This window comes from Ambystoma mexicanum, chromosome 2p, assembly GCF_040938575.1.
Source record: "Ambystoma mexicanum isolate Mex_15411 chromosome 2p, UKY_AmexF1_1, whole genome shotgun sequence".
NCBI lineage: Eukaryota > Metazoa > Chordata > Amphibia > Caudata > Ambystomatidae > Ambystoma > Ambystoma mexicanum.
Genome location: NC_090923.1, coordinates 165,083,387 through 165,107,137, shown reverse-complemented (window position 1 = coordinate 165,107,137; position 23,751 = coordinate 165,083,387). Strand labels below are relative to the sequence as shown.

The window sequence follows — 23,751 nt, the reverse complement described above, 5'->3', positions numbered from 1 at the left end:
TGGTGATGCAAGAAACCCATGTCCAGGGAGCGCTCAATAAGGGATTTTGCACCCAGTTGGGGAGATCAACGAGGCTATACTGACTATTCATCACAGGCCTGGGGCGCGATTACCCTGATACATCGTTTGTTATGCTTCCAAGAGGATAAACGCTCTTTAAACCCTCAGGGGCGATATGTGATGCTATGAGGGAAGGTTTCCGGTGTAACTGTTCTGTTGGTTAACACATATGGCTCCAATATGGAGTTATATGGGTGTGTATCAGAGATCCTGCTGGGGGGACTGCCGTCCCGATTATTTGGGGTGGGAGGGCCACTTTAATACGATTTTGGACTGTGTACTGGACAGATCAAGAGACACTCAGCACAGTCTGTCTAGTGCAGGGCGCATGATACATCAAATTATGTTACAGATGTAGCTGGTGGATGTCTGGAGAGACCGTAACCCTAGTGGGCGTGAGTTAACCTATTATTCATCGGTCAACGATCCACAGTCCAGGATAGATTACGGGTTGGTTTCTGTGAGGTGGATGTCACGTATATGGGATTGTGTGATACACCCAAGAACTATCTCGGATCACTCACCAGTGCTGCTGCTGATACAGTGGGAGGGTCCTGGTAGCCTCCGTCCAACATGGAGGATGTCCCCTTCGTGTTTACTTGATGCAGATTTGTTAACGATGCTACGGGATAAGATTGTGGATTTTTTTCAAAGAAATGAGGGATCGGTACCATATTACTCCACTGTTTGGGAGACTTCCAAGGTGTAGTTGAGGGGAGATCTCTATGACGGCTGGAAGCTTGAAAGAGATTAGAAGGGAGTTGAAGATGGTAGAAATAGATTTAAGGCAACTTGAAAATGACTATGGTACTTCACATGACAGAGCACTATTGGGCCCCATTAAAGGGAATCTATTGAAATTCAGGGAATTGGCAGATGGGGAAGTTCATTTTGAGTCAACCTGCTCAGGCACAGCGATATGGGGAACCGGATAGGCCAGACCGTCTCGTGGCAGGTGCAATCCGGTGTGAAAGAGGGACACAGGATATCACTTGAATAAAAGGGCAGACAGGTAACATGTTAACCACGCATGAGGAATTAACAGAGAATTCCACTGATACTATGAGGCCTTCTATACTAATACAGATGCATGCACTGATGTTTTATCCCAATATTTGGATGGCGTCTCTCTGCCGGGCCTCTCCGATGAGGCACAAGCAATTCTCAATCAACCACTTAAACTAGAGGAAGTCATGGATGCAATTATGGCCTTGTCGTCTGGGAAGACCCTGGGTCCAGATGCAATAAGTATTGAACTATACAAGGAACTTTTGAATAGGAAGTGTACTTTCGAACACAATTGAAGTAGTTGTTTGTTTTCTACAATTAGGAGGAAAAACAACTGCGAAAGAGTTCAGATGTTTCTTTACTTAATATAAATCGAGGTTCGTAACACCTTGAATGGTATTTTTCAGGCCACCAGTTGTTTCTTGAGTTAAGTTTGTAAGATAAAAAAAGGCCTGCTAATTTTTACAGTTATATTTTAACTATTCAAGAATTTTCTTGTTTCTTTCCTTTTTTCTCGCAATCTGGGCCCTTTTGTGAGGGCCTTCTTTCAGGTCTTCACATCAGTCCCACCACTGGGTCTCCCTGCACAACTTATGGCATTTGCACTTTACTCCATTCATATCTTTCTACATAGATTTACTAAAATGCTGGCAGATATTTTTCTACATGAAAATGTTTGAAAGACATAGTCTAAAATGTTTTGTACTACCTCTTTGTGGAAGCTTTTCTGAATAAGAAATACATTATCTTACGTTTTATGAATAACCTCTACCAGGTTGTGTGTGTTTGTTTTTTTCTGGCACCCAAATTGCATGTTGGCTTGGATTTTTTCATATTTAATTTAGAGGTTGATACCATATGGTTCTGATTTAGGTACGCAGACTCTTTTGTATTTTTTCTCAGATAAACCCAAAGGCCAAGGCAGTTGCGGCCTCGCTAGATGCAGAAAAGGCCTTTGATTCTGTTTCATGGAAGTTCCTATTTGTAGTCCTACATCGAATGCGGCTAGGTGACCATTTCATAGAGTTTGTACGGTTATGTATTAAACCATCTGCTTAAGTCTGTACTAATGGTATGCTGTCACCCGCCTTCTATATGGATTGTGGGACAAGGCAGGGTTGTCCCCATTACTGTTGCGTTAACGATAGAGCCCCTAGCACGAATAAAGCGTGATAGACACAGACATAGGGGGACTCGCATAGCAGGCCCGTTACAGGTTATATCCTTGTATGCTGATGTCACACTGTTATGTATCCGTGAGACGGAACAAAACATAGCTCCCATTCTGGATATCAACAAGGCAAAGTCGGAACTGTTCCTATTGACTGATGTCACACATATACCAGTGGACCTGCTAGGATTTAGATGGGTCCCACACAGATTTAAATACTTGGGCATATTGATCTCCCGCTCACATCGTTCCTTACTTGCCGACAATCCTGAGTTTTCTAGACGCACTGGCAAATAAGCTACTTAAAATGGTGGTAGTCCCTAAACTACTATGTTATTTCAGCAATATTCTTATATGGCCTGGTCAAACGTATTTTAATAGACTTCGCTCTTTGGCAACCGAAAATGTATAGGGGACAGGTGTACCACGACAGAAATGGGAAGGACTGGCCGAGCCATTTGAACAAGGCGGCCTAGCAGCGCCCGACTTTGAGCTCAATTGCATTGTTTCACAAGCCCAGTATGCTGGCCATTGGTATTCCACTGATAAGGATACTATACACCAGGCCCTGGAGTTGTATAGCGATGCGCCAACACATTTGAAGTCGATTATTTTTGCTGACCAACATGAGGATTTGTGTTCGTTTGACCCAGTGCGCATAACAGTACATGTTTGGTCGAGATTGTTTAAGAGGCTAGGGGTGGTCCCATATTGCGGATCTGGTCCCCTGTGGAATTGCCCAGGACTTCTCCAACATATGACAAAGACACAAAGAAAATGTTTGATCCATTATCTTCACTCCTACACCCTCGTCTTGCGAGGATAGCTCAGGGCCAACGTGCTCGCCTTGGAAGCAAGACGTCACGGAGCAACACAGGTTCGATCCCGGGTCCGTGCTTAGAAACCTCTGGGTATTAAGCGCGTTATGAATAACCTATCATATCATACTCAGGGTTCCTGTTCTGTATCGGTAGTTACTGATAGTACGGGGCATGCCAAGGCTCCCTGTGGGCTGTCCTACTGAGGCTAAGCATTTGTTCCAGGGAGCGGGAAAGGATTGCCTCCTAACACGCTTGCTCCCGTGTAGTGAGTGACTCTGCCCTGTGGCAGGGAATTCTTATCCCACGGTTGAGCAGGGGACTGAGTAAAATGTAATGCCTGCAGCCGCATTTATTGTTATTGTACGGAACCTGGGGCATACAGGGTGAGTTGTTGTGTGGGGCCTGGAGCATGCAGGTCAAATTGGGGCTGTGGATTAAAGGCTGGGCAGTAGGCTGGGACATTGTAGTTGAATGGCATGGTCGGATGGCTCCTGCATTTTCATGCAAAATTACCCATCTTCCTGCAAGACCAACATTGTGGTCCCGATTGGGGTCACACATTTTCCGTATTTCCCCCTCTGCCCCTATAGAAACATCATCTTCCTCTCTGGATACCTTTTGTTCCCCTTCCATAATCTCTCGGCCCGTCTACCTATCCCTATGTGGGGCTGTGTTCAGGCTGCCCTTCCGTGGTGTTAGTTATTAGTGCACCTTGCATTCTTAGCTTTACTAATTTCATCTGTACCAACTTTGTTTTTGCCCTCTGTGTTTGTTTTGCCTGCTCCTTATCTATCTTCTGTCTGTGCCGGCAATAGTGTGTGATGTGCGCCTGTATCTCAGGCCATGATTTTGCTTCCATCCCAACCACCTTATTTAAAGCTGCCTGTACTTCCGAGTGTAACCTCTTGTCTAACACGTGATCCAAAATGACAATGTTTTTGTCCCAAACCTCCCCTCTCTGTAACCGCCACATCTCCTGAATCTTCTGCATGTACAGGGTGTGGGTCCTCATCTGCTCTTTGTTCAGACCGTGATAGAATTCATATTGGGTCTGTCAGAGTACACGTTCCTCAAAACCTTGCATACCTGTGCTCAACAGTTATTACATGGGGCCCCATTGTGGGTGGTGCAGTTCAATGTTACCCCCTTGCACTCCCCTAGCAGGGAGGCAAACACACTTTTTATATCCCCATGGCTAGGGTGATGACTGCTGTGTGCTTCTCAACGGTGTAAATCCACTTGGCAGCTCCAGCAATAAGGGAGGGCAAGGTGTGAATTAAATTGACCCGATCCATATGGGGCCAAGACCCATAATTGGGTTTCCCCAGTACCTTCTTTAATGCTGGTTACGCTTGAAAGCCCTCACTTAGTTCTTACTTTTAGCTGGGGCCATTTGTTCCGGCCGTGATTGAAGTCTGCGGGCCCATGGTGATACTCCTGCGAGGCCTCTGACTCCCACTCGTCGCTGTCTTCCCCATGGCTTCCCTCTGCACTTAATAAATCCCCATGATGACATACCCCTATGTTCGGCCATGAATTGTGATTCCTCACCTGCACCCCATGGCATGGTCTTGCTGGGGGTGGCGGTCTCTGCTACCGGGATCTGGTGAACGTTCACAACTTTGCCATCGATCTCAAAGAGGATCTGTCCAACACTCCATTCATCACTACCTATAGGCGCGCCCTGGCCACCTCCCTACCCTAGCCCCTGCTGTCTGTTCTGGCCCTGCAAGACTCACATGAGCTCCTGTTCTGCTTTTTGCAATGCTGCCTTCACCTGCCTGTGAGCCTTGTTATCGATTACTCAAATCATCTGATCTTTAGTGGCGTCTCCAGGCTTCCCGGCTTCCCTGATTTCTCTTTCCGGTCTTTCATTGGGGAAGGTTAAAACTGGGGGTTGGTGTATCCTACGGCAAGCTTTAAAGGCTAGGACCCTTAAAGGGTTGTGGGGCTTTAGACACTTTACGCACCTGGGTGGACCCCTCCCCACCGTTATCAAAAGCACCCTCTTCTTCCATGAACATTTTCCCTAGATTAAGCATGCTCTACCTTTTTTTCAACTGCTTCCCTTTATAGGTTGACAATAAATACGTGTGCATATGTTCCAATACAGTCTTGTCATGTGTCCCCGCTTCAGGCCATGGTTTAAACAATTTTCCCATAGTTCCACCGGACCCACTCCTTGTGATACGTTAAAATATTGTCCTTCTATTGCAGAAGCGCTTTACACAATGCTCCAACCGAGTTCAAAAGAAAGTCTGTTGGCACCCTCCTTTAGCAAAAAATGGCAAACGTTCACAATCCTAATGGCAGATCTGCTTCTTCACACAACAGCATTTAACAGAAACCACAGTCTTAAACACAATTGCCAAGTCGCATCCGGCTCCAAACCTCTTCCTCTACACAGCTGCTAACAATACTTTCCAACAAACACCTTTTATATATTCCAATTGCTATCCATACCTAACCAAATAACACCTTATTTACAAAATGGTCAATAGTACCTGCAATAAAACACATTTATTTACACAATGATGTAGATCCTTCCTCTATCCCCGTAGCTTGAGATGATGGCATTTAAACCGCCTCGCGTTCCCTTCTCTGGCACAGAGGGATATCCCACATGAAGTTCTTTCCCCGCTGAGGAGGAGCTTCACCACAGAAATTTGTTACTACACAACGCCCCACTAAAGGGAAGCTTCTCCACACTCCTTTGTCACTACACAACGTCGTCTTTCGCCTTCAGGGGAGATTCATCTCAATATTTCGTCAATACACATGCAATATTACATGACATTGTCTTTCCTCGTTATGATATGGCATTTATAACGCGCCTATACACAAGTGTTTCTAGGTGCAACAAGACGAGGGGGACACAAGGGAGGACAACATAACGATCTTACTGGGCCTTGTGTCTGTCAGATCGCACAAGTGCGGGGAAGAGGGAAGGAGAGAAGTGCCAAGGGGACCGGAAGGGGGAAGTTCAGTTAACCCAAAAGTGCAGCCAGCGGGTGGCTCATAAGTGCAGAGAGAAGGGACTGTAGGGTTGCAGATACAGACCATTAAGTGTCGGGGTGCCGGTAGGCAGCGCAAGGGCAACTGGACATGCAGGAGCCTGGGCCCGAGTTCAGAGGTGACTAACTGACCAGTGCACGGAGCAGTCGGGTACATCAGCAGGGGAGAGGAAGAGAGAAAGCGAAAGTGAAAAGGAAGGTCTTGAGTTGCTTCCGGAACCGGAGCAACTCTCTCAACTGTCTCGAGTTTGAGAGAGGCAGGGACGCTGTTCCAGAGGGAGGCCCCACAATACTTATCAATTCATAAGCAATAGCAATTGGCAAGCATTGTCAAAATGTCAAAATGCTGTAGTTTGTACAAAGCGTACGCCCAACTCACTGTGTCCTACGAGTCCTCCCAATGCCACGTCCCTGTCAACAGCCTGCACAACCCCTGGCCAGGCGCCTCCAAACCAGAACCGAATCAGACGTTTAGAGAAACACTGCATATGCTCAAATCTCTGATTTGCGCACAAACTGATTTTAGGAGGCAGGCACCATGGTCATGCAGCAGGAGACCCCCCCCCGGCACCCTCGGGAGGCGCTGGAGATCACATTGGGGTCACCACTTTGTAGACCGTCATAATCCAAACCGTGATTAGAGGGCCTGTATTGTAGAAAACGCAACTTTATTGCAAATGCAAAATAAGTCAATCAGTCAAACCAAAAAGCCATATTCTAAACTTCCTATTAGCTTCTGCCTATATAAAACCTAAGTCGGCATAAATTACTCTATTCTAATTGGTTAGCACATTGCCCGATTCCGATTGGTTAGTACAACAGTAGGTTTACATTTTAGCTCTGCATCCCTCCCGCAGATGACCAAATCTTGCGCTGTCAGTGTGAAGAGCGAAATCTGCGATCCCCAGCAATAAACTAAAACAAGGCCATTCTCCTTGGTGAGACCAAAAATCTTGGCATCCCGTGCTACTCTACGCACCTGCAGCTCTCCCCCGTTACAACCTGTCCTTGTTACTATTGCATACTTTTCTGACTATGCCAAGGACCAAAACAATTATTTTATAGTGTGCTAAACTCCCTTGGGAAAGATGTAATAAAAAAATTATAACAGAGACCTAACTCTTGGAATTTTAGCTATTTGTGCAGCCGGGCCATCCTGCCACGTACTTACTCGGCAGCCCTAATGCTCTCTAGGATGCGGCAGAAACTAAACCAAATTCATAATGCCAGAACACTCAAGGCCTACTTCTTGATACAATGGTTAATATTTGTGCTTGCTGCTAGCTCACCCTGCCACATACTTGGCAGGCCTTGGAATCTCTAGAGTGGTGCAGAAACAAGACCTAATTTACTCAAATGGAATAAAAACATATGTTAATGGAAGTCTCCAAGTCTATATTTTCTCTTACGTTTAGGTCGCTGCATCACCATATTAAGATACTCTTTCTTTCTTATATCCCACTCATCTGCTTTTGACAAAGGATTTGATTTCTACTCTTCCCAGGGTAGAGATATGTCCACTTGATTATTCACTATTTTGATTACCTTTATTATTTACTTTCATTGAGATCATGTGTTATTAATATTTCACTTTCATTCACCTCCCTTCTAGGGAACGTTAATATACTCTTGCTCACGTTATCACAGTTCAGTTTTATCAAGTTTACTTTCCCGTTTTTCTCATTTGTACTGACACATTTTCTGGTTTATATGATAGTCGGTTGGCTTTCCGTGCCTCCCATGTACCCTGTTACATTCCTTATTATCTGGGAACGTTTCTGGGGTTCTCACAGGCCTTGCATCTGTTCCCTTCCTCCACTGCACTTGCAATCCGTTCCCCTCTGCATCCTTGTTAGGTGGTCTTCGTTATTCCTCTCGGCTTCTCTGTATTTCAAAGAGGATCTGCACTGCTTACTTTGGTTTCCCTAAGGTGGTATCAGCACTGTTATGCAGACAGGCTGCGCACCACGGCTCTCTCAGGATTGCGCTACCACCAACTCTCAAGCCCCACTAAACTCGCCTTCTCTCAGGCTCTCGCCTACATGGATCTCTCAGCGTTCTGTGTGCTGCTTCCCAACAACTTTGGGTTTTGTGCGTCCCGTGTCCTGCTGCAGCTCTGCCTTCTCCCAGTTTCACGTTCTCAGCTTTGACAGACGTGCATCTCTTTCCTCTCGTCCCTCTCTCTGCCTGACGAGTGCTTTTCTTTTAATCCACTCGTCACAGTGAATTGATTAATTTCATTTAAAGAGACAGTTTATCCTTCATCTGGATAATGGTTTCTGCTAGCTTCTTCTTCAGCCTATTGTTTTATTATTTGATAGGTTTGACAGTCCTAAATATGCCAATCATGTTTCTTGTTCCGGGGAGTACCTCACAGGAACGGGAGTCCTTGTCCCATAAGGGGGCGTCTCTCCCCGAGAGGTCCCTCTTGCCTCGACCCCTAGGGAGTGTGTTGCGGAGCAGACTCACCTCACAGGGTGGGGGGGGGACTCCCCTTTGGAGTGAAGAGACAACTTCCTTTCATTCATCAGTCTCTAACATTTGTAAACCTGCCCTGTCCTATATTTCAATAATTTATTTTACAGAGATTGCAGGGCATACAATTCAAGTGTGTCTGCACAGATGCATAGAATTGATGCACAGCCAAGGATGCTCCCTTTCAAGCCCTGTTCCCCATTTTTAAGATTGCGCTTGAGAAACTAATTGTCTGGACACCTAGTCCCTGCTGAACAGGCAAAGGCTTGTTTTATCTCCATGCCAATAATTGAGAAACACACATTTTTGAAAATGTCTTTGCACATAATGTTCTCCTATTAATGTCCAGGTAGAGGGCACCAGAGTTAGCTTGAACGTCCTATGTTGGAATCCTACGGCAGGGCTGACTATGGTCATTATCTTTCCAAGGTTACTAAATTGTATACAGTAAATCTGGTAAACATAAACAGTAAATCTAACTACCCTGACTTGCATGACTCCACTGACGCACCTCCCTGACGCCTACCCTCTGCTCGCAGATCTTACTCATTATGTGCTTGAAGTTCTGCGCGCACCTCATTACCAGGATACCTGAATCTGTTCTCTCTTTTTGTAATGTAATGTTCTTGGTGCAACTCGACCAGATAAATCACACTGTATATCACTGTATATTATCCTATGACTATCCATTATACTTGTACCCTGTAATTTTTCTTTCTTGACCTAGATCCTGCATTGTATATACCTGCCTACTGTAACATGTCTGATGTCCCTGTACTTTCCTACTTACCATGTACCTGCAACTAAGTTGAGCATATTCCTGTCTTTTGCGCCCTGATGCCCCAGGGTCTGGTGCGCTCTGTAAATAATAAACTAAACTAAACTAAACATATTTTATTACTTGGCATAAAAGTGGGAACAAATTAGAATGCAGCACAATATAGGAATACAAAATAGGATGAAGGAATGAATCTTGAGTAGAAATCTGACATATACTTCCATACTGATAGTTAGTTTCTGACATCTTCTTGACTACTTTTTCTCTATTCCCTCTGTTCCTACCAGGAGAAATTACTGGGACTGATGTCACTTCCAACTAAAGAAAAATATGAAGAATTGAAAGAAATTCGTAAAAAGGAAAATGAACGCAAACTGTTGCTGGAAAGAAAGGTACAGAGATTTGTTGTGAATTGTTAAAGCCAGCACAAGCAAGAAAACAGCATTTTAGTGTCACTAAATGGTTGAGAACAACTAATCATATCAGTGTTTATAAACATCTATTTTTGTAATGCTCTGATGACAAGTAACTGAAGAGGTCCCTTTAATGACTTAGACCAGACTCTTAAGAAATATCATGTTTGATTTGCCGAATCATTACACTAATGGCTTCATGTAGAAACTTTTTCTCTTAAAGAAAATAATGGACCTTCTTTGTAAAGATTGCACTCTGCTCCAGTGTTTAGGCATGAGTTGACAGCCGTTGTTTGTTCTCGGATACTTGCCTCTCCTATTGCTAAACTTGCTAAACTCTGTGGAGGCGATCAGGATGGTGAAAGCTACAGTCAGGACTTTATAACAGTCTTTAAGTGAATCTCCACACTATGTTAAATAGATATCTGTATCTGGTTTTCTGTGTGTTAAATACCACTGGTGTAGTGTTCTCAGTGGCCAACATTAGTTTCCCCCCGAAGGTTTATCACAGAGGTCTAACCAAACTCTTCCTTTGTAATGAGGCTGAGCAGTAAGGCTTGTACAAAGAAGATCAGGGGTTCGGTGTAAAGCATAATTAACCAGAACTGGAGATTATCAAGTAATAGTTAAACAAGTAAGTAAACATTTTTTTTTTACCCCACAGGTGCATTAATTAAAAGTACTAAATGATAAATAAACGGATATATGCACACAATTGGTTTGGCTTATAAAATGGGACTCACATTGCACTTTAAAACGTGCACAGTTACACGGTAAGTCCTTCCAGTGCCTTAAGTGGCACTGGAAATAGAGCTGGGGCGCATCAAGGGTGCGTGGTCTAATGGGGTGGAACGCCTGCTGGCTCATTTGGCCACTCCTCCTTGACAAGCCTCGGTTTAATGGGCTACAGGCACCTCTGCGAGGCAGCCTTTTGTAGAGATCAGGACCCTCCCCCCAATTGACGAGATGGTGCTTGTTAGACAGAAACCTGTGCAGTTCCCTCTGGAACCACTGCAAAAGATTTAGGACTACAGGTGTTTGGCAGTAAACCCACTTGGTAGCAGTCTGTACCACACAGATTCACTTGGTAGCTGTGGCTGAGCAGTCAGACTTCCCTCAAGAAGAGTTAGGCAGTATGTAGAGTATTCACAATAGGTCAAGAGAACACAATAGAACAAGTAAACACTGACCAGGGCTTGGTGTAAAAGAGATATCATCATTATTTATTTAAAACCACATCTAGAAAAACACACAAAACACGGTCACTAAAAGATATACACTCCCTTAAAAGAATATTAGACAAGTCTTAAGTAAAACCCCACTTATTTTCAGACAGCGGTGAGCGCTTAACGTAGATGGCACTCTAATAGTTCGTTTTAAAAAGGGAGAGAAAAGCAGAGAATAAATTGAAACAGATCCCAACACTTTTTCACGAACACAACAAGAGAGGAAGGCAAAGTAACACCGTGAGTTTTAGAGTCAGTAGGCCGGATTCGCTTTAAGAGGATCGAAACGAGATGTGTCCAAGGTCAAACGGTTGCAGTGCACAAAAGTCTTGAAAAGGTTCAAAAAAGAGTTGGACCAAAGAAAGGGACCAGTTACAGGGTCAAGGCAGCCAGCCCAGTCCAGAAGGTTAAAGGGTTATTATTACCTTGTAGCAATCTTTAGAAAGGGAGGTCTGGCGGACACGGTACCTTAAAGTGGTGAGAATACTCCAGCGGGGGCAGTTGTTCCTGGCAGCGGATGCAAGTCGTTGCTTCGTCCAGGGGAAGAGAGGATCTCGTCGGGGAGGAAGACAGGAGTCCGTTGCACTGCCAGGGAAGAAACCAGCCGCGGAGTTTCTCAGGTACAAGGAGCGGTCCGTTGATTCGTGGTTGAGTGGTAAGTGGCTATCCGGCCGCCGGGGTGCTTGGCACGGGCAGTTCGACCACAAACCGTTCAGGGGTGCGAAGAAAGAAGGTAAACTGGTTGTGCCCACCAGTCGGGAAGAAGCCTCTCCAGCCGGGAGATCTTCTCTGTCGTCGGGAAGTGGTGAGTCGGTTCCGCAGGGCTCCACCGGTGGTATTGTCGTGGTAGGTCGGCTCAGCTTCTCCCTCGTCGGATTCTCAGGTCCTGTGGCGACTTCTGAAGTTCCAGTCCCCAAAGCCCTGCTTTTATGCAGCATACCCCCATTCACTCAGCCTAGCTTTCAATCAAACATGCTAAGTGGTGAGCCGGCCGGCTCACCACTTGGGCCAATCACACAAGAGTGAGACTTGAGTTACCAAGGTAACACAGTCCAGGGTGCCTAAACCCCCTCCCGCACCCCCTGTGATACCCAGACAGAGTGGCACCACTTTTGGAGGCTTCTGTGGAGAAGCCCGCCAAAAAGTGGAACAAAGGGCTCGACTTGGGTTGGAGTAGCAGAAGAGAACACAAACGCCATTTTAGAATCGAGTCCTGGCAAAAAATACCAACCGGCAAATTAATATTAAATAAACCAGCGGTATGTTTGAGGCTATGAGAATTAAATAATTAAAGTTGGTAGTCTCGAACAATGGAAAAATCCCATCGGGAAATATTTGCGGTCGAATATAAAAAGTAGTTTCCACTGCCACCAGCCAAAACTCGATCAAGTAGGACGGAGACGAGCCCCCTCGACTAACAGACCCCGGGGCAATCGAATTGCCCCGACTAGTACGTCCACAATATGATGGTTTGTACTGGTTTCTTTTAATAATTTGGGACTAGTAAAGCCAATGGTGACTTTACATGCCCTGGGAGACAGTAGTCAGTCCCAGGGTATGGAGTCTATGGTGGGGTGTCACTATGACACCCCTGTGTTACTGCACGGAGGGTGCTGTGTAACACACATAGTAAAAACACATGACACCCTATGGAGTAAAGGACCTCATAGCCCATAAAACACATTAACAGTCAAAGGAACACCATAAATCATGGCCAAGAGTGGGAGAAAGAGTCTCACTCTTGGCAGGAGAAAAAAACAAACTCCAGAAATCCAGCAAAGCTGCTGGGGGACTCGCTAGGTTAGGAAATTCAGCCTAAAGAGAGAATTCTCCCTAACAGTGCTGATCTCTGCATTTATTTACTAACAGCTTGCCTGACGGGAGACAGCGCCTCGCCTTTTCAGCCTTAATGGTGCCGCTGCCCGTCGCCAGGCATCATGCCTGGGGAGGCACAGCAGCACCATTAAGGCTGAAAAGGTGAGGCCTCTGGAAGCCAAGGCCTTTTTTCCTAAAGCTTGAAGCTCATTCGCAGGAGCTTCAGGCTTTAGAAAAAAAGGCCTTGGCTTCCAGCAGCCACAGCTTTTCTTTGATAATAGTGGCGCTGGCCCACGGATATCTCTTGATTGAAGGGATGCCTCTCAGGTGGCGGTGCTACCATTAAGGATTACAGGCATTTTTTTCTGACGCCTGAAGCTCTTGCGCATGAGCGAGAGCTCCAGGCTTTAGAAAAAAGCATTGTCCTCTAGCGGCCGGGGCTGCCAGAGGACATTAGTGAGCCCCAGCAGGGCCACGCCTCAGAACAATATTTCTGAGAATGCCGTGGCTCGGCCCTGGCAAGCCCCAGCTAGCCCCGGTCCACTTAAAGCCCTGAGAACTTCTACGATACACCCTAATTGGGGATCTGTTTGACAAATTATCACAGGCCTAATAAGTTATAAGGCAGTGCAAGTTCACAGTGTTACTTAATGAGTACAATCTCTAATCTAAGAACAAGTGGTTGTTGAGATGGATTTTTAAAACCTGGCCTTGTGGACATTTTTTAGGAAGCCACCCTAGTTATAGTGAACAGGGAAACTCTGAGGTTGGCCAAATCCAATCAAGGTAAACATGGAGAGTGGTCAAGGCGTAGTCTCAGGAGTGAGTGAGTGAGTGAGTGAGTGTGGTCAGGGGTCCACAATGAGTCCACACAGTGAAACACACAATAATTCTGCTTAGACCGGTAAGTACAAAAATATTCTATTATAGGCCCAAAACACACTAGAAAAATGAAACAAGCAGGAAAGATGATAGCCCAACACACAGTTATTAAACATACATACAGTCACTTTTGGTTCATAGAAATTCATAAATTTCACTTAAACATCTGAAAGGAAGGTAAGTAATGATGCAGTAAGGGGAACCAGTTCACAAGAATAATATCCTAACTTTCTAAGTCCAGTCCCTATGTCGAATGGGGCTTTGTTCCCAAAGGTCACACAAGATTCTCAGGAGAGGAGACAAAGGTAGGAAAGGTTCTTATGGTGGTGAAAAATGTTTCAGAAGACTTCGCAACAATATTACATGTAAGTAAGATGTTTTTTCTATATTTTAGAACCGCTTTTAGAACAATTTTATTTAAAGTAATGGAATTGTTTAATGAATTGAAAATGTTCAAATTGTTTGTAACAAATGTGGTTTATATTATGAAAAGTTGATGTGTGTCGGCTGTGTCATAAATAATAAAATAATACTTTTAAAAAAGCGATGGAATGGGAGACAGAGGTGTATGTAACTATTGTGATTACTCACTACCCTTCCTCCGATTTTCCCAAGTGACTAGGCCGGTCGACTGGGAGTCGCTGGAGCTAGGCTTTTTTGCTGTTAGATCCAGTAGAGGAAGCCCAGGTGCTGCGAGTGCAAGGTGGATTCCGGTCGGGTCCAGGAGCCGAGTGCAACCCTTTTCGATGATGTAGGCCTCTTCAGGACCCTCTACGAGACGGACGAAAGCTTGTTCCGGTGACAGTCACCACACACAGTCTTTTCAGCCGCGGTCAAAGAAAAGCTTACAGGGCAGGATCTCTTGATGCTGGGAAGCTGAAACTTGGCTGGAAGGAGACGTAGCACGAGCTGGCGACAACCGAGATTCTGAGCGAAAATGCAGAACAGTAAGGCTTCTGGCACGGTAGTCCAGTGCATAGTTGGTCAGCCCACTGGGTGGTCCAAGGCTGATTCAGAGGGCTCAGGAATGCAGGAGTGCGAGAGGACATAGACTGGTTGGCTCCACCAGTCCAAGAGTCGAAGCACAGCAGAGGTCCTTCTCAGATCAGGTAGTCCAGTAGGACTCCCCCGGGCAAGGTATACCAGCAGGGCATCACCGGGGCAATTGCAGGAAAGGTCGGCAGGACTCTTCAGAAGTCGTCCACGGGTCTTCAGTCGGCTGCACGGCTACACAGGATACCTGGTTCCAACGCTGATCTGTTCGAATGGCTGCCAGAGTCCTCCTCTTATCCCAAACCCAGGCTCATGGCAAAAACAAGCCCACCATTGGTAAGTATTTGCACCACTCACTCAGCCAGAAGTTGTCCAATCAGGGACCACCATGGGTTTCACTCCTGAATGCACACCAAACCTTCAGGCATTAAGGTTGTAGAATGGGACCAGATAGTCCCACACACGTCTTGAGTCCACACACACATGGCATGCACTAGCCTGCAAAATCAGAAGCTTTATCCGGGCAAATGCATGACCATATTAGGGATTTCCTGACCTAATGAAGCCAATTAACAACATGTGAAAAATCTCCTGGCAAAGAATTTTAGGGCACTAGTCAAGTTTAGTAACCAGGCGCGGTATACACGAATGTGCACACTAAAAGTATTGCAAGCATTGTAAAAACGCAACTGCTGCCTCCAGCTTGTATTTAGGCACATATAAAAATAGCCAAAAATCTCCAGTGTAAAAGACTAGGGTGATACAAAAGTATCCCCATGCACTGCATTGAAATGTTACCAAAACAGGTAAAAAGACAAAAGGGAAACATAGTTTCCCCATACTGATAGTCTGAAGGACTAATCAGTTTCCCCATGATAAATGAGCAACATGCCAGGGAAGTGAAGGTGAAGGCTTCACTTCTCTGTAAAAGGTCGGGACAGGTTCAAAAGCAAAATGTTTGGGGATCCAAAGAAAATGGAGGGAAAGTTGCATAAAAGAGAAATCTTTCCTAACAGTGGTCCACAATGGTCAAGTTAAGTAACACAGTTTAGGCTACTGGCTACTTGTAGGTGGGTAGAGGGGGCTAGTTTCAAATCTTTTTCAAAGTACTCCCACAGAGAATAATGTAGTTCAATGCTGTAGATGGCAATAGTCCACGACTTAATGTGTTTGATTTTTAAAAGTGGGTTTTCTGCAATGCAGTGTGGTAGCTACCAGTGCCCAGTGGGAGGGGTCAGTAATGCAAGGCGGACAACTGCTTGTGGATTTATCAAAATATGCCATTTTATTAAAGAAAATATATAAAAAAATGCCTCACTATCCCTTCTCTGCCAAGTCATTCCCTGCCTAACTAAAGCTAGGGGAAGATTCTCTAATGTAGGATATCTGGCCCTCACACTAAACAACAAACACATAAAGAAATGATATGGCAACATAATATAACAAACAATATTAATACAATATTTGAATGATCTTCTCCTGTCCTGGGTAAGATCCCTTCCCCAGGATTCAAATTCAAGCTGCAATGTTCAACAAAGAAAACAAAGGTTTGGAACTAGCACTTGATAGTTCAAAGTCAAAACAAAAGTTCAGCTACCTTAGTTCCACTGGTAAAGAATCTTGGTTCCTGGATGGAAAGATCCTCTTCTGATTTTCAGGAAAAAAAATAGCACCAATGATAATCCTGGCCAATTTTATTTTATCTCTTCCTGTTTGTCCTAATAACAACTTGGTTCTGCCCACAAGACTCACTTCTCTCTGGCTTCCACAGTCTTTGGCTCCACAAGTTTTGTCTACTTCAAATATTCTTTACAAGGAGTTTCCCTTCCCAGCTTTACCCGCACCTTTTTGCCAGCTATCAATCCAAGTAATTACCCAGAAGCCTTGGTGCCACCCTCTCAGCTTCAGTTAATACTTGCACACTTGTTTCTTCTTATGCCATAATTGTAAATAACTTCACAGTGCAACAGGATGGCACTTGATCTCTTAGAAAGGCTGGTTTCACTATTAACAAGAGTGAGCCTCCTAGCTTGGGTAATACATGTTCTTCTCTTCAACAGTTTATATTCTTTACTTCGTAGAATTGAAAGGCATGTCACTTATAGATACAGTATAAAATTCAATCTTTCATTTGAAAACACAATTAGGCACACACAACCTCTCTTTAAAGTAGATTTCAAGGTTTAAAGATGAATATAGAAAGTTGTGACCGCCTTTGGGAATCCCAATTAGGCACACGCAACCTCTTTTTGATGTAGTTTTTACACTTTGTAAATTGTAACTCGTGTATTGTCAAAGTTCGTTTTTCGGGAATGGTTTGAACAGCGGTCCCTCTCCTTAATTAGGGTTCCGCGACCACTCCGTTAGACAGCAACAGGCTTTAAATATTGAGACAGTGGATTTCAGTAACTTTAGCTTCTCACATGGGTATTAAGTCTTTCACGGTCTACGCAAGTGCTACCTTCCCATTAACATTACTTTGGATGCAACAAACAACGTTTGTTAAAGTTATACGTGAGTTAACAAGGAGCTGGATACTGCTACCGGCAAGGCTTGCGCAATGCGTTACAACGCTGTGCTTCACTCACCGGCTTCTTACACACTTGCGTTGCGAGTTGCACTGCTTTCCCGACTAACACTACAATTTCTTCTGCTTCTGGCTCACTGGGGACCCCCCACCCTTCTCTTGAACAGGTGTCTCTGGTCCGGCCACTCATGTTGGGAGTTTCCTTTTCTCCCGAGACCCTCGGTTTGCCACTTGCTTCTGGCCTTAGTTTCCTGCACGTTCACAAATCTGCAATCACGGCAATCAGGCTCAGATGGGGACAACTGTTTCTCCTGAAAGTCTTCCGCTGCACAGCCTCTGGACTTCAGATTTTGGGAGAACAAGAGGGACAGAAAGTGGACAGCAGATTTCGCCTGCAAGTTCTGAGAGAGTATTGTTCACTTATGCGTGGTTTGCCAGCCTCATGCCTGTCTTTTACTGGTACAGCCTGCACTCAAGATCACGTTCCAGCTCCTTCCACTCCTTTCTTCTGCCTGCACCTCGGGGTGCCTTTCGTGCCTCCCAGTTTCAGTGATAGTTTTCATGTGTGGGATATTATCCTCAATTACCTGACTACTGCAATGGCTACTAGGCATAAGTGCCTGGCTACTGCAATTGCTATTGGGCTTAATTGCCTGACTACTACATCTGCATGCCGCTTCAGCCCTCTTCTTCGTCTCAGTCACTCTTGATTCTGGGACCTGTAGTTTCTTCCAACAAAGTTATTTATTTCAATATTTGAATTACTTGCAAGAGTAGATTTAATTCCCTTAAAGTTCTTGAGAGGGACTATGAGAATTGGCTATTACAGAGGAAGATGGTTTATAGAAGACAACATTTCCATACTCCTTTACATGGGAGTGAGGAAGGTGTTTAGTTTGGGATACCCAAAAATATCTTTCTTTGAGTAAAGTTTGCTTTAGTGTCTCATCCCACAGAATCTTCTCACCACCCTGGGCCCGGTCTCCTCCCAGGTGATCCTCCCACAGTACACCACCCCAGTGTTGGGATCAAGAAGTGTCTGCCTTCCCCTGGCCACTTGGGAGGAGACTGTAGACAGGGTTTCAAAGAGGAATCCATAAGTTTCTTCACACCAGGTTCAACCCGCAAAGGCAGGATAGGGCTTTAAGTACTGATATCCAATAGGAACGTGGGGGACCTGAGGTATGGAAACCAGCTCCCTGTGTCCTGATCAAAACAAACCACCCCAGGCAGTGAAGGGTCATTGGGGAAAACTGTTCATGCAATCCTTGAATGGCCAATGCCACAAGTTACTGCGGGAGCAGCAGGAAGGCGCAGTTCTTCTTACAAGTATGACAGCTGGGTCTGGTATTTCTGATCTTTCGAACCATTAGGTTGCTAACAGACGGCATTAGGCAGGTGCCGGGCTCAAAGTGAAGGCACTTTGCTTCCGATCCTAAGACGTATAAAGGTACAACTGGACTCCACGAGGAGTGTTGTTACACTACAAAAAGTCTGCAGGCACGACAACTCAGGACTGTGGGGTCAATGGCTATTTTTTTCTCAGACTTTCCTTTGGGCCTTTATGGAGTACATTTTAGTGGTTAATGGACAGAATGCTTAAAGCCTATTCAACCTACTTGAATCCCGCCCGGACGATATTGTGGTTCATAGGTATAGTTGGCCTGAACATCTTCATCACCTATGAGATCACACAGGCCCTGAGAAAAGCCGGCCTCAGATCCAACCCACGCAAATGCCATTTTGGCAAGTCCGCAGTCAAATATCTGGGCTTTTTCATAGGCAACAGCTTAAGTGAAACACAAATTGTAAAGGTGGTCTTAAAAACACCTAACCCCAAGACCAAGAGAGAACTTTGCACCTTTTTTGGGTTGATGGGTTACAACAGGAAATGAATCTGTAACTATTCAAGTATCATTGCCAACCTAACAGATAAATTGAATCATGAACGTTTCCAGGGTCTAAAAAACATCCTTTGCAGCAAGCCCATCCTTGAGATGCTGGACTTTAATTTCTTATTGCAAACTGATGCCTTTAAGGTTGGGCTGGGTGCTGTACTGTCACCCTGTGTTGTAAATGAGCTGGGAATATTTAGCCAGGGAACAGTTTTATGCTACTGTGGAATTGGAAGCCCTGACCATAAAATGGGCTGTCACCCACTTAAGGTATTACATAAAAGGCCGAAAATTTAGATCACTCTCCCCTGACCTGGATAGGTTTACACAAAAACACCAACACCAGAGTAATGAGGCGGTTCCTGGACTTGCAACCATTGTTTTTCAGTGGAACGTCAAAAGGGACAAGAACTGGGGAATGCCGATTTTCTGAGACGATTTCCCCATCGGTTAAGAAAGTGAATCCACAGATATAAGGGGAAGGGTATGTGACCAATCGAGGGAATGCATCCCTTTCCCCCAAGCAGGTGCCCCCAGTGTGGGGCTAGTGAGGTGAACTTGCTCCCCAATACCCTCCCTAAGGGTAGAGGCAACTGAGAGCTCACAGAGAGAGATTCCCCCTTTTGGGACAAGGACTCCCATTCCCGTGAGGAACTCCCTCAAACTGTGCATACTATGGCCTACATGGGATGTTTTAAAAAAACAGAAACTGTGAAGTATCAAGACTGGGACAAAAAAACTCCTAATAGATACAGTTATCATCTCATGGGAAAAGATCATGTCCCTTTAAATCAGACTACCCAATCCACTGGGACTAGTATGTTGAGGAAAGTGCATCCAGAGAGAGACATAAGAGATGAGAGAGTAGAGAGAGGAATGCATATGCAAGCCGGGGAAGGCTGCAAGCTGCTTAACTCCTAAGGACAACGGAAACCAAGAAACCTGCAAGTTTCAAACTCGCTCGATATAGCAGAGCGGGACGCCAGAGCTACCTCAGACACGAAGTATGAGAAATCGCCCAGGCAGGAGCCCAGGAGAGGGTGGTGACGAGGCCACACAGGAGAATCTGTGGTGGACAGCTGGTCCACAAACCATCACTGATATCACCGGCAACAGGTAGTCAGATGGTGTCCGGTCATGCAGCAGTGCACTGGGACACCGCAAGGAAGCGGGAAAATGTAGGGAGAGGGATGCCAGAGAATGTGCCTGCGATCCATGAGCAGAGAGAGGGTCCCCGAGGAAGAGGTTTCCCAAAGACGTTCTCCTTCAAGAACAAAGGTAACAGGGAGAACGGGATGTATGGGAGGACCCAAGGAAGATATAATGCACAATTAACTCGTCTCTGTGGAAGCTATGAAACCGAGTTAACCACAACGCAAAGGAAGTAAACATTTTGTGATTCAAGAGAGAGAATTATTGAAAAGCTGAATGAGGGAGAAAAGCAGTGGATAAAAATACCCTGGGGAAAAAGGGAAAGTAACTCGACATTCTGTACAAGACCAATATAATGCAAAAGAGAAAGAAAGATATGAGTGAGAGCTTAGAGGAACTGAGCCATTGAGTCAAATTCAAGATCAATCAGACCAAAGCAAGCTGAACTGTTATTTCCCAGGAGGGAAAGACCCTCAAAGCAATACTACCTTCCAATGATACGCTGAGGTCTACAGCCAAGAACTTAAATCTAATAAGAGATTTTCTGCAAAAGCTCAGAGATCAAAGCATGGTGTGCAGTCTCTTTCCAGTATCTACTGTGTGTGGGCGTTACTATACAAAAGCTGAGCCCCCGCCGCGGCACGGCCGTAAAGTCGTCAGCAGAGTTGACTGCAGTCTCTGGCAGTCTATGGCCGTGGCTGCCCGGCCCCCGGTGGAAGAAGGTCTGCAGCTGAGAAGCGCCCGCCCCTGGATCATGGACAAAGCCTTATCGGAATCGCAGCTATTGAAGAGGGGCGAGCTCCACCCCGAATCGGCAGGTAAGAGAAGACGAGTAACTCCTACCGATCCTAGGGTGATTCCCAGGGCGATCCCTATTTCAACTACAATAAGTCCCCAGGTGATCTCCGAAACAAAACACCGGGGTTGGCTGAACCCTGCAAAGAGCATGTGAAACAAAAAACAGTTTCCGCCCTAACCCGGTATTTTCACCCCCCTTGGAAACCCTGCACCTAGGGAATGTACAGTCCACTCAATGAACATTTGGTGCAATGAAGGGGCATGTGTGTTTTGCCGAGAAACCCCATGCCGATGAGAGTCCTAGGCGGGCCGATAAAGATCTACTACCGAAGGCATGCAGCGGGCCTGGAGAGCCTCTTAACTCGCTCTGTGTTGTCGGTGGAGAATGGGCCGGCGAGCGGGACGAGGAGAACCCTAGTATAGCTAAAGGAACACCATCCCATCCAACTAAAGAAACTGATAAGACAACGAAGGGGATGGTGCCCCTGGCTCACCTGACTTTGATCGATACACACCCGACAGACGAGAGGGAAGATCTGGTGACCCCTCCATTTAATGAGTGAACATTCTGACGTCCACAAAGTCGTCCAAAATCCAGACAGTGGCAAAGGGTCAAACTCATTTGGAGAACCACCTTCTACTCCTCTACTTGGAATCCCTCTACATGCGGACAAAATATTGGCCCGACAAGTTAGAGCAGAGAGATCTCCTCTTCCGACAGTGACCATCGCGGAAGGAAGAATTAACATATTACCAAAAACCTCACAGCTACCTAAGAAAGCATCAAGTAAAGACCCGTGGACATACAATTCTTAATTCTCAAACACGCATTACATCAAGATCACACAGGAAGCCTGTGCGGGCCCCGCCAAGAACTAAAGGCCGAACAGGAAAACTACATCGACATAATAATGGCATTGCCCATTACCTCTGAATGTTTTGGAGGACTTCTTTTTTTTAAAAGAATTGCTGCAGCCGGCTAGATAGTGGCAGAACTATCAAATGCAGAGTTATTAGCAGAGGTGGAAGGGGTTTGGGAGCGCAGTGCTCCTCCTCCTGAACCAAAGGAATTTTCAGTAGCAGCATCGGTGGGAGCAGGTACTGTAGTAGAACAGCCTCCCTAAGATGGCATTTTAGCAATTCAGGCATGAACGGTTACAAAACTCTGCCAGAAAATGCTGACCGGTCAAGATTAAGAACGACTGCGTCAAACAGTACCGAACCTACTGTAGGGTCTCAGACTACAAGGGCTATCTCAACCGAAGGGCTTCTACAGGGAGTGACTAGCCATGAACAGAACCTTTGTCCTAAGGAAGGGCTGCCTCAAATTGGTCAAGAGGACATTATGGACCAGATAAACGGAGGGTCACCTCTTATCACCGAACCAGTGCCTCCCAGAGAATGCCCACTGCATCATCCATGGTACTTGCAGAAGGAAATGAGCTTGGCAACTCAAAGGTCGTCAAGAAACTTAGAAAGCACAATAATACTAGCACATTACAGAGAACACCTCCCCACAACAGGCGCCTGAGTGAGATCTCCACTTCTTTGCCAAAAGACTCCATCGAAATAACCTGATCTCATGTCGATAATGTCAACAATCACGATTGCGTTAGCACTGTTTAGTAAGCTTTATGAAGCACTAAATGACACTCTAAAGGACCACACCACCATGTTGGCTCTCATGCACACGAAATTGAACTACCTGGAAGGTTATATGATGGAGAAGTCACACGGAAAACCGTGCATGAAAATGCAATCCACTGAAACTCATCCATGGCCACTCCCTCATAAAACGACGCAGGGCGCAATCGAGGAGCGAGTGAGATGCCCTTTAAATTCGATCAGTACCCAGACCTTGGCCATTGAACCTAACAATGCACTACCGCCATCAAATCAAATAAATCAGATTCAGGCCTCACTGGTTAATCCTACCACGGCCCTTAATAAAACGGGTCCCAGTTGGTGTAATTCAAGCCACCAAATAGCCGAGAAACAACCTTTATTCCGGCACATTCAACAAGTGCACATTGAGAAGAATAAAGCAAACGGTTCAATTGTTAAATTCCCTATGGATACGAACCAGACAGTAACAGGGTTTCAACCCCCAGTCCAACTGGACCGAGAGAGGATCGAGAGCTCTCGTCCAGTCTCTTTTGATATCTTCTCACAAACAACTAAGGCGTCTCAAGAAGGGATGATAAAAAAACACTTAAACAACTGACTAAATCAAACCAACTTAAGTTTCAACTCACCACAGGGACAAGAGGGAAGTGCTACTGAAACGTCCATGGAATGAAACTTTCATTCCCTCTTCCCCAAAGAAATGAGAATTTGAAACCAAAGAAAGTAGTGAAAAGGAAAGAAATGATCGGCACGGAGGAGTTCACTCAGCCGGAAGTTTTTTTCTTCGACGACCCCCTCCCCCAAATTCCTAACATTGGACGCAAAACGGAAACTGATTCACAAGAAAAAGGTTCCAGCCGTCCTAAACCAGCATCACATTTCCAAACAGCTAAAATGAAGACGGGACGAACAAGACGCAGTTTCAAATCAGGAATCGAAAAGTATGCATAGTCGCTCTCAATCGCCCTCTTCTACAAACAGGAAACAATATGGATCCCTTCAGCATAGGGGCTGCTATAAACACCAAAACATTAACGAGACGTGTATTGGAGGACGTTTAAGAATGCCTGGAGCGAAAAAACATGTACGTTCCCCTC

The 23,751-nt window shown here is 45.4% G+C and overlaps 1 protein-coding gene across 1 annotated transcript in view; it reads left to right on the top strand.

Moving 5' to 3' along the window:
- The window catches only part of RBSN (rabenosyn, RAB effector), a 344,052-nt gene that overhangs the window by 194,489 nt on the left and 125,812 nt on the right, over window positions 1-23,751 (top strand). Inside the window, exon 11 of the mRNA XM_069643425.1 lies at window positions 9,615-9,719. Within this exon, the coding sequence (XP_069499526.1) occupies window positions 9,615-9,719 (105 nt within the window). The remainder of the gene's footprint in view (window positions 1-9,614; window positions 9,720-23,751) is intronic.